We start from the raw sequence: 15,162 nt of genomic DNA, 5'->3' as shown, positions 1-15,162 counted from the left end.
TTTAAGAATTAGGGAAAACTACTAAGTTAATGACTATATTAACTGTAAATACTTTTATAACTGGAATCATTATCTCCTAATATATAAAGTATCCATAAAGTAGAGTCTATTTAAGACTCAGGTTTAAAAAGCAATGGTATTAATAAAATAGGCAAATACACACACATATTGAATTTAAATGGTATAATCTAAAAGGTAATAAAAATTCTCAAGATTAAAAAATGTTTTGTTTTAAAAATAATTTCAATGATTTAAAACTTAATGATATTTATTATTTTAAAATTAAAAATGCTAACACTTTTATTTTGATTAATTTACTAAAATTTAATTTTACTTTTCTAAATCAGGCTTTTTTCCTTCCTCCAATCCATCTTATTCTTGGACATGAGCCAGTCCCCAGACAGACATTAATATCATTCATTTATTAAAATTCATTTCATGATACCTGAAATAAACCACTAAAAGTTTTATTTAATTGGAAGTTTTAAAAATTTATACTTTACTTCTGAAATAATCTATTTGGTAAGGGTATGAACATATGACTCAAAGAAGTGAATAATCATAAATCAGTCTATTACTTTATTATCCTTTTGTTACTCCTATCTAATCCAGTCAAATGCCTGCCTAAGGCAGTCTCTCCTTTTTATAAATTGCACTATGCAACTTACTTTGCCACAACAGCATTTATGTGAGTCCTCACAAGTCCCAGATATTGGTCAATCTGTGCCTACAAAGAGAAGAAATCATGAGCACATCCACAGTTCACAAGGTCAAAACTTAACATGCATGTTTGACATCACATAGAACTTACCTGGTGCTTAACATACACTACAGGTAGAGTAAACATTGAAACCACAGCTGGGATGAAAAACAGATATAGTATTAAAATTGAGAGTTATAAGTGGAACAATCTTATAGATAAATTTTTATATAGTTATGTGATATAATGACATTATTTGCAGTAGCCAGCATTCTAGCTAAAAGATGGCAGGGCTAGTTCATAAAGAAAACAAAAAAATGCTGAGACCTTCACAAATATTAAGTCATTAATTCTGGAATGAGAGAATGACCTCCTAAGATAAAAATGATTTTCTATACATAACACCATTGAAGCAGATATATATTTGAAGCCAGATAAAACCAGCTATGGTTGAAGAAAAAGAAAAAAACTTTAAGAAATTCATTTTTACTGTGTAATATATTGATATATTATGCTCTTTAATTGAACTATGATGGTCAGGGAAATGTTCTGCACTCAGAAAATCTGGAATTTGTTGCTAGGAACGCATTCAAGCAAGCTAACAGCCTAGGGAGATGCTCACAGAGTATGTGAAGGGAGACATAACACCTTGGCTGTCCTTACCCATGAGCAGCAGGGTCAGGCCATTGAAGAGAGCGCCAACGTAAGTCAGGAGCCACATCAGGACTGCAAACTAACAAATGAAATGATGATCAGAGCTTCTAAACCCATTATGACAGATAAGAGTCTCATTTCATTGATTTGTTTAGATTAAAATTTGAGGCAAACATCATGGTTTCAATAGGAAGTATAAGAGCATTTAAAGCTCATCACAAAATTAATGAAAGAGGATCCAGTCTTTACGTGTCTCAGAACCCTGTGGATTTCCTTGTAAGATCCGAGGGACTCAGTGAAATAATAAACTAGGGCGGGGGTCAGCAAACTGGCCTTGACCTGTTTTCGTATAGGCCCACAAGTTAAGAATGAATTTTGCATGGTCGAATAAAGTTAAAACAAAAATAACATTTTGTATAATGTGAAAATGATACGAAATTCAGTGTCCAGTATTCATAAACAATGTTAGCACACAGCCACAGTTATTCATTTATGTATTGTCTTCAGCTGCTTTTCTGCTATAGTGACAAAGTTGAGTAGCTACAACAGACTGTGTAACCCACAAAGCCTAAAATATTTACCACGTGGCCCTTTATATAATAGATAAAGTTTGCTGATCCCTATTCTAGCCCACAATTTTCACATTACAAATTTAAGTAGACATGTTACCTTAAAAGCTCTAAGGTTAAGTAATTTTAATCTCCCTACTCTCTTATTTTAGTCATTATTTGCCAAGATGTTATTCCAGTAAAGCACCTTGAGCATCAAAGACTCATCACTCACTTTCCTTCTGCTCTTTCTTTCTCATTAAGGAGCAGCCCATGGTACAGATCCCTCCCAGTGCTCTGGGAGAATGGAGAACTGACAGAATCCTTGCCTGGGCTCCCACCCCTCTGCTCATGGCCCTGTTGAGTCATGACTGATTGACTTTGGTTTTCCCTATAAGCCATGTGGTGGTCCTAGCAGTTTGTTCCAAGAAGCCCAGTGAGTTCAATGATGGAACCAGGAATAACACCCAGGTGCCCCTCCTCTACACTTCAGGGGCTCATTCTCACAGCCCACAGGTCCTTATTATTAGCAGAGTACAGTGTTTCTTTCTAAGAAGAAGCATGTGTATTTTTCACATTCCCTAAACTAGATGTTTATTTTTAAAATAATTTTAGGAAATTGAGGAATTGAAAATGGGAACAAGAAGCAGCCTGGGGTACTGTAAGTAGCACAAAACTAGAAGCTATGTAACCTGGGTTTGGTCCCAGCTCTGTCAGTGACTCACTGGGCAACCTCAGGCAAGTGTCTTAACCTCTCTGAACCACAGTTTCAGCATCTGTAAAATGATGGCATTAGACTGGATGAGCTCCATGGTACTGTACAGCTGAACATTTTCAGACCCTAGAATATAATTAGCACTTACGTTATTCTCCATCATGTGGAAGTTTATAACATTATGTGTACCTTTAGGGAAAACAAAACTCAAGACTGTCAAATGAAACGGCTTAAGCACTCATACTTTTAAGGAATCCACCAGGTCCTGGACAAGGAAGAGCCTCCTCAGTTCTTTGAGAGTGTTGTTCACGTAGAATTGCAGGCAGTCTGTGTACTTCTGAATCTGCTCCTGAGACAGGGTGATCTCGAGCTCCAAGTAGGCCCTGTCAACAGAGCATCCCCACAGAGAACTCCATCAGAGGGAATCATGAAACAGCTAGGTTTCCCTTCTCCAACCCTGAGGACCACAGTCAGGTCATCCTGAAGGATTTATGCCAGTCAGAAGGCTGCAGGGCACCACACCCACACCCACAGTTAGTTCACCAGGGAACACAGGAATCACAGCACTCAGTGGGGCAATGTGGCTGCTTCTGTCTCTCATAGGCAATGTGATAGTGTGAGCTGATAATTCAGAGCAACTGGCGAGGAGCAGAGAAAAGTCAGTCCCAAATCAGTTCACTTGCTGAATTCTCTGTACATCTGGCTCACTGAGCAATTGTGAAAAGTTCTTATTTCTTCTCGGCTGCATGAAGATGAATTGTCTTTTTAAATAATTAAGATATCTCAAAATCTTAGCTGCCAATTACTATGTCTCATCAAATCTCAAAGATTTCATGTTTAAATTCTGGAAAGTACTTTTAGGTTTTATTCTAGAGAGCTCTGAAAACACAAGTGACCTGGGACATACTAAAATGCTCACTGGTTCTAGTAAGAGTGGTATTTTTAGTAACTGCATTTTCCATTTGTTCAAAGGGTTAATTTGAACTCTTGGATAGATAACCCAGGCTCTACGAATCTATAAAAGTCAATCGATCCTCCTGCTTTGACCATACCCACCATGCTCCCCGCCCCCCATCCCTATCCCCGGCCGCCAACGAGACCCATCATCTCTTTCTCCTTCCTTCTGTCTGCCAAGTTGTCTACTTCTAGAGTTCTAACAGTGCTCACCTAACTCTGAGGATTGAGAATTTTTATGTTTGGCTTTTTAGAAAAATAATCAGGAAAGTGGATTTGTCTAGCTGATATGTTTTGATTCAAAATGTACTCTTGAGTTAGACATTCCTTTTATTGATAGAAACAATTAAGCCAAAGGAACATTTAGGTTTTAAATGAGTCTCCAAATGGAAGATAAAGTAGTTGAGCTAATTACAGTTTGACTCTTGGTCCTACAACTGGGTAGTTACAGAAGAAATAAGTCAAGTGAGAGGTAAATCCCCAGTGTAACTTGACAGTCCTGGATCCAAGAACGTGGGAGAAGCCAACCTCTCTTGTATGGCTAAGGATAGAGGCTGGAGCAGGACAGGACTCTAAAGGTGTGGATACTGGTCACAGGTGAGGGTCACTGAAGTAGGTATAGTATTCACCCTGGTAAGATGACACTCCACTTCTCTGTTCTTCCCACCTTTGGGGAGGCAACCAAGTTATAGCCTAGAAGACCCATTAACTCTGCATTAGAAGAAGGCCAAATACATCCCAAGGGTGAGGATGGTCAGACTGTAACTGTGTTTGACAATGAGCATAGGAACCAGAGGCTAGGAAGTGACGTGTGAAACACAGCATTTTGCCTTTTGTCGACAAGGCCCTGGCATCTTTTCCTTCTTTTAAGAGCCTGGTGCCCTGAGACCTTGATTCAGCTGGCTGATGAGGCTGAGCCAGGGAGGATTCAGAGGCATCCCCAGGGAATCACTGAGGTTGGCTCAGAAGCCATTATGCAGCAGTATCTATAGGTCTCATCCAGGATGCAGAAATATCCCTCAGTTATAGGAGGTGAGGACACCTGCAGCGGGGCCTGCAGCAGGTGATGGTATGACTGATGGTCAGTGCTAAAATACCACGGCTTACAAGCTAGAATCTGGAGTAAACTGGGGCAGAGTTGGAGAGCATGCAGCTGGCAGTGCTAATATCTCCCTCTGCCACATTTCATATATCCTCTTAATACACTGCCTTAAAGAAATCCTTCTCAGTGCTCATTCGAATCAGATTTCCCCTGTATTAAAATGCAGAAGAGGGTACATTATACTATTCAATTGTGAGTACATAATACTATACAGATTCTGAGGGATGAACTTTACATCCCACAGAATTTGGCCCTTTGACATTAAACTTCTGAAAAGAGCACAGAAATAAAAATCCAAACACCCTGGTCCTGGCTCTGTGCTATTTACTCTGAGCAAGTCACTTTACTTCTTAGAACCTCTGTTTTTCCATCTGTGAAAAGGGATTATAATGTTCTGCCTTCATCACAGAGTTGGGAGAATAATTGTTGAAACACTTTAAATCATAAAACACTGTTTGCATATAAATGAATTATGATTACTATGAGAAGTAATTAAATACAAAATTAATATCAAGCATAAATTAAATGTTTTCACATTTCATAAATTCGCCCACAAGGATTTATATTATATAAATTATAGAAATATATATTAAAGATAAATATTTAACATTTAATTAGAAGTGATTAAAGTTTTAAAAGCTCAATAAAGCAGTAAGCATTAGACTAGGGATGAGTCTGCTTTAGAAATTTAACAGAAATATCTGGTATTAAAAGACAGCGTTAAAGGAGACTCTAAGAGGCCTGTTAAAGGTCAAAAGAAGCAGGACCCAAAGTGCACAGGTAGTGAAACAGAGGCCGAGGAAAGAGCCACGTGAGAGGTGGGGCAAGGGCTGGTCGGGTTGCACACTCACTTGAAAGGGTGACCCTCGTCGGTTTTCTGCACAGCTTGTAAAACAGACTTGTAGATGCGGAAACTGATGGTGGCTGAGAGCGCAGCGAGGGCCAGGTAGGCCACGACGCTCACAACGCTGAACTGCGTCAGAGAGAAGAGTAGCAGCAGGAAGCTCCCAAACACTATCCCCGTCTGCTTGATGTCCCGCCAGTACAGCAGGTCAATAGCTGTGGGAGGAGACACGCACATTCACATAGAGCACTCAGCATGGGCAGGGCCTCCAGGGAGCTGCCGCGGCTCATTCCACAAAGCCATGGCCGCTACAGGTTTCCCCAGCTCTTGGCTTCCTAAACACAGGTGAGCACACATAGCGCTACTCCTAGGGCGCTTCCCATCTCCCGTTTTGCTTTGGAAGCATCTTTTCCATCCCTGAGGTCAATTAGGAAATTCACAGATAAGAAAAGGCTGTTGAACCTCCAGTGACAATATCTCCATGAACAAATCTCAGTGGGTTACAACTGTGGGCATCAGTTATATGCCTTTGAAACAAGACTAAAAATTCAGAGCACTCTGATGTACCTGTCCTTTTCCTTTGGATGGCATTGATGGCATGCATCTTGATGCCCTGCTTACAACTCAATGTCTCAATAGCGGCCCAGAGATAAGCACGTCAGTCATACACATGTCCCTGCTGCTGAGAAGGGGCACTAACAATGAAAGCAGAAGTGGAGCCTCAGAAGCATGTCAGCTGGTCTGGGAGACTCCAGGCAATGCCAAAAACTTCTGAATAGAGATATGGTCTACCTCTAAAATGAGTAAAACCAAACATTAGTAGTTAGTAGCTATCTCAAGAATCCCTGGAGCTGAAATTTGGGTTAAACTGTTTTGTATCGTATGATTTGTTCACTTACATTCTTGTGACTTAAAAACCTGGAATATAAATTTTAAAATCTACATTGTACCTATCATTCAGTTATTTCTCTCTTTCAACTTAGAAACAAAAAATTAATTCAAAAGAATAAAGCCATGGTGCTTCAAATATGACACAAAATGGAAATATTTTTAATATTTCAGTCACTAGATTATGAAAAAAGTATAGAAGACTTGCTCAAGAATGTATGCAAATTTGTTCTCCAATTAGGCAAGTAACATACGGTTTCTTTTTTTGGGAGATACAATTGACATAACATTGTGTGAGTTTAAGGTGTACAGCATGCTGACTGGATATATTTATATATTGCAGTATAGCAACTGAAGGCAGGAGGAGAAGGGGGCAACAGAGGATGAGATGGTTGGATGGCATCACGGACTCAATGAACATGAGTTTGAGCAGACTCTGAGAGACAGTAAAGGATAGGGAAGCCTAGCGTGCCGCAGTCCGCGAGGTAGCAAAGAGTCACACCTGAGCAACTGAACAACAATGACAACAACCACAACGACGACACAGCACCAGTTAACACCTCTGTCACATCACACAGTTATTTCTTTTTTATGTTAAGAACATGTAAGATCCAGCAACTTTGAAGTCTGTAATACAGTATTGTTGACTATATTTACTTTGCTGTGCGTTAGATCCATCAGACTTCTTTATCTGCTAGTTGCAGGTTTATACCCTTTGATCAACATCTCCCTAATTCCCCTTCCCCCTAACTCCAGTAACCAGTCTTCTATTCTGCTTCTATGAATTCAGCTTCTTCAGATTCCACACATAAGTGGGATCCTACAGTGTTTGTCTGTCTTCGTGTGACTTATTGTCTCTTTTAGCAGAAGGCCCTCAAGGTCTATCTATGTTGTCACAAAAAATGGTTTTTATAGAATATTACACAAATTCTCAGAAAAAGAAAATAAGACATGAAATTCCCATCTTACAACCAAATGAAAGTGGCCGTTGCTTACACTACCAGCTTCATATGCAGCGTAAATGGAGGCACCCGGTTTAAGGCACCAGTCATCAGCTCAATGGAAAACAAAGGTGACTAGATTGAAGAAAGCAGGGAACTGCTCCCATCATACTCTGGTACATGACTAGCTGAGAGACAGTACTGGAAAGGTCACACAGCCTAGTGACAACCCCAGGCTGTGGAGAGGATACGAGGAGTGTTGCAAAGTATCAACCCTTGAACCAGACTAACTCAGGCTGGATGGAGAGTACATCAGATCAAGGGCTTAAAGTGGGAGGGGGGATCTTTTATAACAGGCTGAGGACACTCCAGTAGTCTGAAGCTGGAGAGAGAATTTACTTCTGAACGGATCTGTCACTCACGTCTATCTATTCCCCACTCACCACTGCTTGGTCTACCAATGACATTAACTCACAAAGATTACAATAGTCAGCCATTTTGTTAGGGAAAAAATATGTTCCCTTCCTCCTAGAACACTTCTGCAGTGTAGGAAGGAGGGATCACAAGCTTGTTTTGGGGTGAAACAAAGATCTGCCCCCCGCCCCCCCGTCTATTTTGAGTGGTGCCGGTTCTACACATGAGTTTCTTGGACAAAGTGAAGGCATTGCTGCTCCAAAGTCTCTCTCTTTCCCCAGCCCCAATCCCCAGCCCCAGTCACATTGACATTTCACTATTAGAAATTCATTTATTTGGAGTAATCTTTTTAATCGTCAAAGTATTTGGTGTCTTTTTTTTTTTTTTAATGCAAAGATCTAGAAGGGGATATGTCATTAACAAAAAATTTGAATGAGTTCACTAAATGATTTTCATTTCAGAACAGCTGTTGAGAACACAGCACTGAAATAATAATCCTTTTTGGGCAGAGAAGAAGGATCTTTTTTTTTTTTTTCTCCTAGGAGTCTGGTGGGCTATAGTCCATAGGGTTGCAAAGAGTCTGACCTGACTAAGCACTCTCAAAGGAAGAAACTTTGTTATATTCATTAGTTTGCCAAAATGTTAAAAAATATTGTATGGCTCCTAACTGCTTATAAGGTTTGATTAGGGTATGCACTGAAGATACTCTGTATTACCAGATAATGCCATGGGTTATCAATGCTCTCTTTACTACTGAAATTAGAGTCATAAACGTCTTTAAATCTAATTATATTACAGACCCCAGGACCAATTCTGAAAATTCCTTTTAAAATTCTAATTATCTAGAACCAGTATTAGAATCAATATGTATTAGTATAGGTTCTCTTGAAGAAAAGAATGAAAGGACACGGATGTAAATATATATTATTATATATAATGATAAATATAATTTGTATTATTATAAATATAATTTATAATATAAATTAAATATAAATTATATTTATAACCTAAATTATATGAATGAAATAAATTATATATTACAATATAATCATATTATTTATTAATATAATTATATCAATTGTATTAATATAATGATTTTATTATAATATTATTATGATATATGCTATAATATATAATATAAAATATATATTAATATAATAATGTTATAATTATATGATTATAATTATATATTTAAATATTAAATAAATTATATAATATATAATTTATATATTATATATAACATAGATTAAATATTATTTATATTATTTATTAATAATAATATAATAGATATATTATTATAATATAAATTATTGTTCAGTTCAGTTGAAAGGTTGTTGTTGAATCACACAAAGACACCGGGATTCTTGGCCCCGAGAGGAGAAGAATTCAATCTGGGGTCAGAGACGAGGCTTGATTGCTCAGAGCTTTTGTGTAATAAAGTTTTATTAAAGTATAAAGGAGATAGAGAAAGCTTCTGACATAGGCATCAGAAGGGGGTAGAAAGAGTACCCCGAAGAAGGATCTTTTTGAAGATATGACACAAGAAACTCCTGCGCCCCTGAGGGTAGATGACAAAAATGGGAGAAGGAGGAAATCTCCAAAGAAGCCCAGCTCCCCCTGTTTGAGTGGCTGGGGAGACAACAAACTGAGATAAGCCTAGGAGTCTAAGTCTAGCCCCCAGGGAGCTAGGAGCCTCCTATTGTTTACATGGTAAGTTTAGGAAAGGGGAAGGAGACCAAAAAGGAGACTAAAACATCAGCATTACCAGCAGTGTTAACCGCTTCCACGTTTGTTCATTTATTCAGTATTTATTGAGCAAGAACCAAGTGCCATGCTTTGTGCTAGGTGCAGGGGTATCGAAATAAATAAACTGTTTTAAAAAAGAAAACTTACATGTAAATAAATAAATTGTAATCTTCTGTTTTACGACGCCCACAGATTTCCATGACAGACAGATTTAGAGGCCAACACATTGTAAGACAGCATGATCTGTGCTATGGGAGCACACAGTGCTAGGGGTGGTAGGCTCACCCACCCCTGAGATGATGTAAAGGGGCACTGGGGACCCTGCAGGTAGTTTTCGGGCAGAGAGGAGATAGAATTTGCTTTTTCAAGTGAATTTCCACTTAATGAATTGCATAACACCTGTTAAAAATGATGGTGGCCTCTAGAAAAGCCTTCTGACTCTCTGGACCCCTGTTCAAACAGCCTGAGAATGGCAGGCACCAGGTAGGGACCTACTAGAAGCAGCATGGCAGAGAACACTAACTGGTAGCTAGGTAACTGGGCTTCCCAGGTGGTGCTCTGGATGAAGAATCTGCAGGCCAGTGCAGGAGGCATAAGAGACCCAGTTGGATCCCTGAGTGGGGAAGATCCCCTGGAGGGATAAATGGCAACCCATTTCAGTTTTCTTGCTTGGAGAATCCCATGGACAGAGGAGCCCAGCAGGCTACAGTCTATAGGGCCGCAGAGTCGGACACTACTGAAGTGACTTAGCATGAAGTAACATTAGTTTGGTGTAGGGTAATTACACAACAGGTCCTTCAACCAACTTTTAAAATTGCTGGAGGTTTCTAACTGGGAGGTTAACAAAAGTTTATCTTAAAACATCAATGAGAGGTTGATTCTGGGTATTTTGTGACATGAGTCTCTATTTACACAGATTCTGAAATAGTCAAAGCCCTTTCACACATTACTTCATTTAAACCTCACGATAAACTTCATTATACAGGCATATAATAGGTGAGGGAACTGAAGAAGCTCATATACTGACTAGCTGGGGCTTCCCTGGTGTCTCAGCAGTAGAGTCTGCTTGCTGATACAGGAGACTCAGGTTTGATCCCTGAGTGGGGAAGATCCCCTGGAGAAGGAAATAGCAACCCACTCCAGTATTCTTGCCTGGGAAATCCCATGGATTGAGGGACCTGGCAGATTACAGTCCACTGAGTCACAAAGGATAGGACACGACTTAGTAACTAAACAACAACATACTAACTAGTTAATAGAAGAAGCAAGATCAAACCCTAAGTTTTATGTGTTTCTCAGAACAGCTGCCTCTGTTCTGTTACGTGGTTGGAAGTTAACTGTCCCCCAAAGTATGCTAAATTAATTTGGGACCACTTGATTATATTTAAATCTGCTTCCAGAACTAGATATTTAAGGTGATTTTTCTCTTTAAGGGAAATAAAATCATTATCAACAGCACACAGTTACTGGTCATCTGTTATTTAGTAAGCACAGGCATGAAGAGATCATAACATTCTGTTCCTGCTTTTAAGGGACTTAAGATCTAGCTGGGAAGACTGAACATTCATTTTTTAAAAATGCTGCATCAGTACCAATATATCCTGTGTAGTCAGCAGTGGCAAAAGCCGAGTTCAAGAAAGGGACAGTACTGGGATTGATGAAAGAGGATGGGGGATGGTTTGGGAATGTAGTGAACAGTTTGTTAAGGAGACGGGGTGAATAAAGGGAAATATTATGAAGGATTAGTTGACAAGAATGGTGACTTATTAGCTGTGGGAGAAAGGAGGAAGAACTAATTAAGGGGGAAAGCAATATCTCAAAGCTGGGTAATAGAATGATTAGTGACAAAAATAGGAAATCTTAGGGGAAACTGGTTTGGCAAAAAGCTGACACTTGTTTTTATATCTCCAGGTTCCGCTGTGATGACATCAAGCAGGGCATTTTGACACAGCTTGGGGCAGAGATGGGACAGGGATCACAAATGAAATGACACTGACAATTACACACAACACAGTAATTTTTTAGAGGCTTGGAAATAAAATGATTTCTTTTCATAGGTTTGTCACAGTAGCCCTGAGCTAAAATGGACATTAATATCCATGTGATATTCCGATGGTTATACACAGCAGACAAGTGGAAGTGCTGGGCTGACATTTAGATAAGAAAGAAGAAAGAAAGTGAAGTTGCTCAGTCGTGTCCGACTCTTTGTGACTCCATGGACTGTAGTCTGCCAGGCTCCTCCATCCATGGGATTTTCCAGGCAAGAGTACTGGAATGGGTTGCCATTTTCTTCTCCAGGGGATCTCCCTGACCCAGGGCTCGAACCCAGTTCTCCTGCGTTGTAGGCAGATGCTTTGCCGTCTGAGCCACCAGGGAAGTCCCTCTTAGATAAGAAGGCTGAATATTTACATTTGGATGTATTCTGAGTGGAAATGATGATTCAAGCCATGAGACTAGAGGAAACCTCCAAGAGAGGAGAGACTAAGGGGTATAATAGAGGATGACCTATAATTCATTCTTTACTCAGAGGATTGAATAAAGCTGTAAAAGAAGTCCTGTCTAGGGTGCTCAGGGCCAGTGCACTGGGACGACCTTGAGGGATGGGATGGGGAGGGAGGTGGGAGGGGGTTCAGGATTGGGGACAAATGTGCACCCATGGCTGATTCATGTCATGTATGGCAAGAACCACTACAATATTGTAAAGTAATTAGCCTCCACTTAAAATAAAAAAAAAAAAAAAAAAAAAAAAAAAGTCCTGTCTAGGTATTAGAAAGGGTCCCTCAAGAGTGTTGGTTATGGCAGTCAAGAAGAAGGAAACTTCCAGAAGAAAGGGGTAGGCTACAGTGTGGGATGTTATAGATGCAATGAAGGAAATGAGAAAGGACCCCTGGTTTTGGAGACTTGGCAGTCACCCATAACTGGCACAGAGTGAGGATGGAAGCTCTATCACAAAGGGTTGAGTCAGTGGAGGGAAGTTCAAAGTAGTAAAGAAGATGGTAAAGAGAATGGTAGTTCAGGGAGCAGCAATAAGCAAACTTCAAGGTTAAGTAAACTTGGGAATGTTAGTGGAAAGGGGAGAGATGAGATCCTGGAACGAGGAGATATTTGTTTGAGCAAAGTGAAAGAAAAGGCAGGGAAAGGATGGGCTCTGTCACAGCATTTTCTTCTCAAAGAAGGAAGAAGCATGAAAGGCTGGATGAAGATGGAGGAACATTTTGTTAAAGGATGGGCGTGGCTACATATATACTGAGGAGGAAAGAGAACATCATCAAGTGGCTTAAGGTGGATTTACTCTTTGGAAAATGAGTCCTGAGGTCCTCTTGAGACTGAGGAGGATAGAAGCAGGGCTTAAAGAGATTGGGAGAGGTCCAGACCTGCATTGTTCAATACAGCAGTGATAAGCCATAGTAGTTACTGAATACTTGAAATGTGGCTAGTCTCAATTAAAATACATTGCAAGTGTAAAGTACATGTCAGATTTCAGACAGTATAAAAAAGACATAAAAATATCTCATTAATCATTTTTATAGTGATCTTTTGTTGTTGAAAAGTTTATACTCTAGGAATGCTGGATTAAATACAGTATATTATCAAAATTGATTTTTCCTGTTACTTTTTGCTTTTTAACGTGACTACTAGAAAATTTTTAATGACATGTGTGGCTCACATTATATTTCTGTTGGACAGAACTGATCTAGAAAAATACAGTAAGGACTCAAAAACAAATTAATAAAGAACTTCCAGGAAGTAAGAGGGTTTGGTTAGAGTCAAGGATCTCTATGGATCCAGTCAACAGGGTTAGAGGTTGAGCACTGTGATCTGTGGATGATCGGGCTGGACCAGATTTGTGAGCTGGCGCAGGGGCATGGTTAGAGGAGTCAAAGATCCAAGAGGACAGAAGTGAAATGAACCACCTTGGGCTCAGGCTGGGAATGACGAGCAGTGAAGATCTTTGGGAACTTATGTGGTGGGAGAGCAGCAAGGGCTGTGTGTGTCAGGAAAGCCAGCAAACAGCCTGAAGTTCTGAGGATTCAGTGGGAAGGGTAGGAAGTGATAAAGTGTGATCACAGAAGAGAATTTCTGTGTTCCAAAGTTGCTGTATAAATGCCAATTTTTCACATTTTAATTTTGCTTAGAGTTATGTAAACTTGTGTAGGAAGCTTTATAGTACCTGGTCCAGAAAAATCCGTATTTGAATAAAGTTTCCTTAGAGTCCAAGTAAGAAAAAAAATAAGCATCTCTGTAATTGCAGCAAATGATCACACGTAGCCCTTGGATACAGTAATAAATAGCTTGTCTCTTCCTTCAATATCCTCCTAATACAGGAAGGCTAGGTGAGAGTTTAAACAGCTAAGTGCACATTCACTAAGACAGGTAAATTATTGTATTGCTTTGCCAATTATAAAAATCACTTTGCTAAATACCAAGGAGCAATGAAACGAAAAGGGAGATCAGTGACTTCTATCAATCTAATAAACAGACAGGGCTTAGTGAATTCATCTTGGTCCCCAAACCACAGGCGGGAGCTCACACTGCAGCCTGCCTGAATCTGACTTAGAACTAGTTCAGTCAGGGGTGGAGTGGAGGATTTGAAGAATCCTAATCTCAAATGCTGAAATCAGTGCTACCCTCATTTCCATAATCTGGGCAAGAAAAGAACAATAAAACAGAAGTGATCCAAGGTTTGAATTAATAGCTAAATGGAAATAAAATTCAATGTCAAATTTCTAGGGAGAAAGCCTTTTTGCAGCAGTCCTAAGTGTTTTGGATTGGCACCTTATTTTAAATGTAAAATATTTAAGTGTAAAACATTTAAATGTAAAATTAAATGATCTAATAGTAATGCCAGTATTCAGAAAGTATTTTAAAAATGTATGAACTGAAAAGGCAGTGGTGCAGCTATTCATATTCTATTTATAAGGCAAAATGTAGATAACATAAATAGCAATAAATTGTGCACAGTTATCTGCATTATTGCACCATATTCTTAAATGCGTTTATTTATATTTCATCTTGGTCTAGAAAAGATTTCAGGTAGCACTGCACCACTTGCTATGTGACAAGTTAGTGCTACTTTTTAAAAGGCAAGATCAGAAAATGCGTGAGATTCCTGTTCACAAATGACATCAGCATTTCAACAAAAGAACTGTTGAAAAATGATATAGTGGCTCAGTTGGTAAAGAATCTGCCTGCAATGCAGGAGACCCAGGTTCGATCCCTGGGTCAGGAAGATCCCCTGGAGAAGGAAGTGGCAACCCACTCCAGTACTCTTGCCTGGAGAATCCCACTGACAGAGGAGCTGGGCAGGCTACAGTCCACTGGATTGCAGAGTTGGATACGACTATACGACTAACTTTCACTTTCACCTGACTTTTATATTTACTTTTTAGCAAGCTTCCAATAATTGACTACCTTGTGGAAAGGATTACAAGGCTAAAAAACCCTCAATTCTTTATAACTCAGTGTCTAAAGCAGTGATTATGGGACTTCCTTGGTGGCCAGTGGTTGGGACTCCACACATCCACTGCAGCGGGCATGATGTTTGAACCTTTGTTGGGGAACTAAGATCCTGAAAGCCTTATGGAGTGACCAAGAAAAACCTAATGATTATAATGAACATATCTTTTAAAAAGCCCATTACTCTGATTTTTGTTAG

General features: G+C 39.4%; 1 protein-coding gene across 2 annotated transcripts in view; it reads right to left on the bottom strand.

Annotated features, from left to right (window-relative positions):
* The window catches only part of RTN1 (reticulon 1), a 236,843-nt gene that overhangs the window by 8,870 nt on the left and 212,811 nt on the right, over positions 1-15,162 (bottom strand). For both annotated transcript variants that reach the window (XM_070378512.1, XM_070378513.1), the window contains exons 4-8: positions 5,525-5,732; positions 2,862-3,000; positions 1,364-1,433; positions 812-858; positions 669-727 (exon numbers count right to left, since the gene is read on the bottom strand). In XM_070378512.1, the coding sequence (XP_070234613.1) occupies positions 669-727; positions 812-858; positions 1,364-1,433; positions 2,862-3,000; positions 5,525-5,732 (523 nt within the window). The remainder of the gene's footprint in view (positions 1-668; positions 728-811; positions 859-1,363; positions 1,434-2,861; positions 3,001-5,524; positions 5,733-15,162) is intronic.

Source organism: Bos mutus, chromosome 10 (genome assembly GCF_027580195.1).
Source record: "Bos mutus isolate GX-2022 chromosome 10, NWIPB_WYAK_1.1, whole genome shotgun sequence".
Classification (NCBI taxonomy): Eukaryota; Metazoa; Chordata; class Mammalia; order Artiodactyla; family Bovidae; genus Bos; species Bos mutus.
This window is presented reverse-complemented; position numbering and strand designations above follow the sequence as displayed.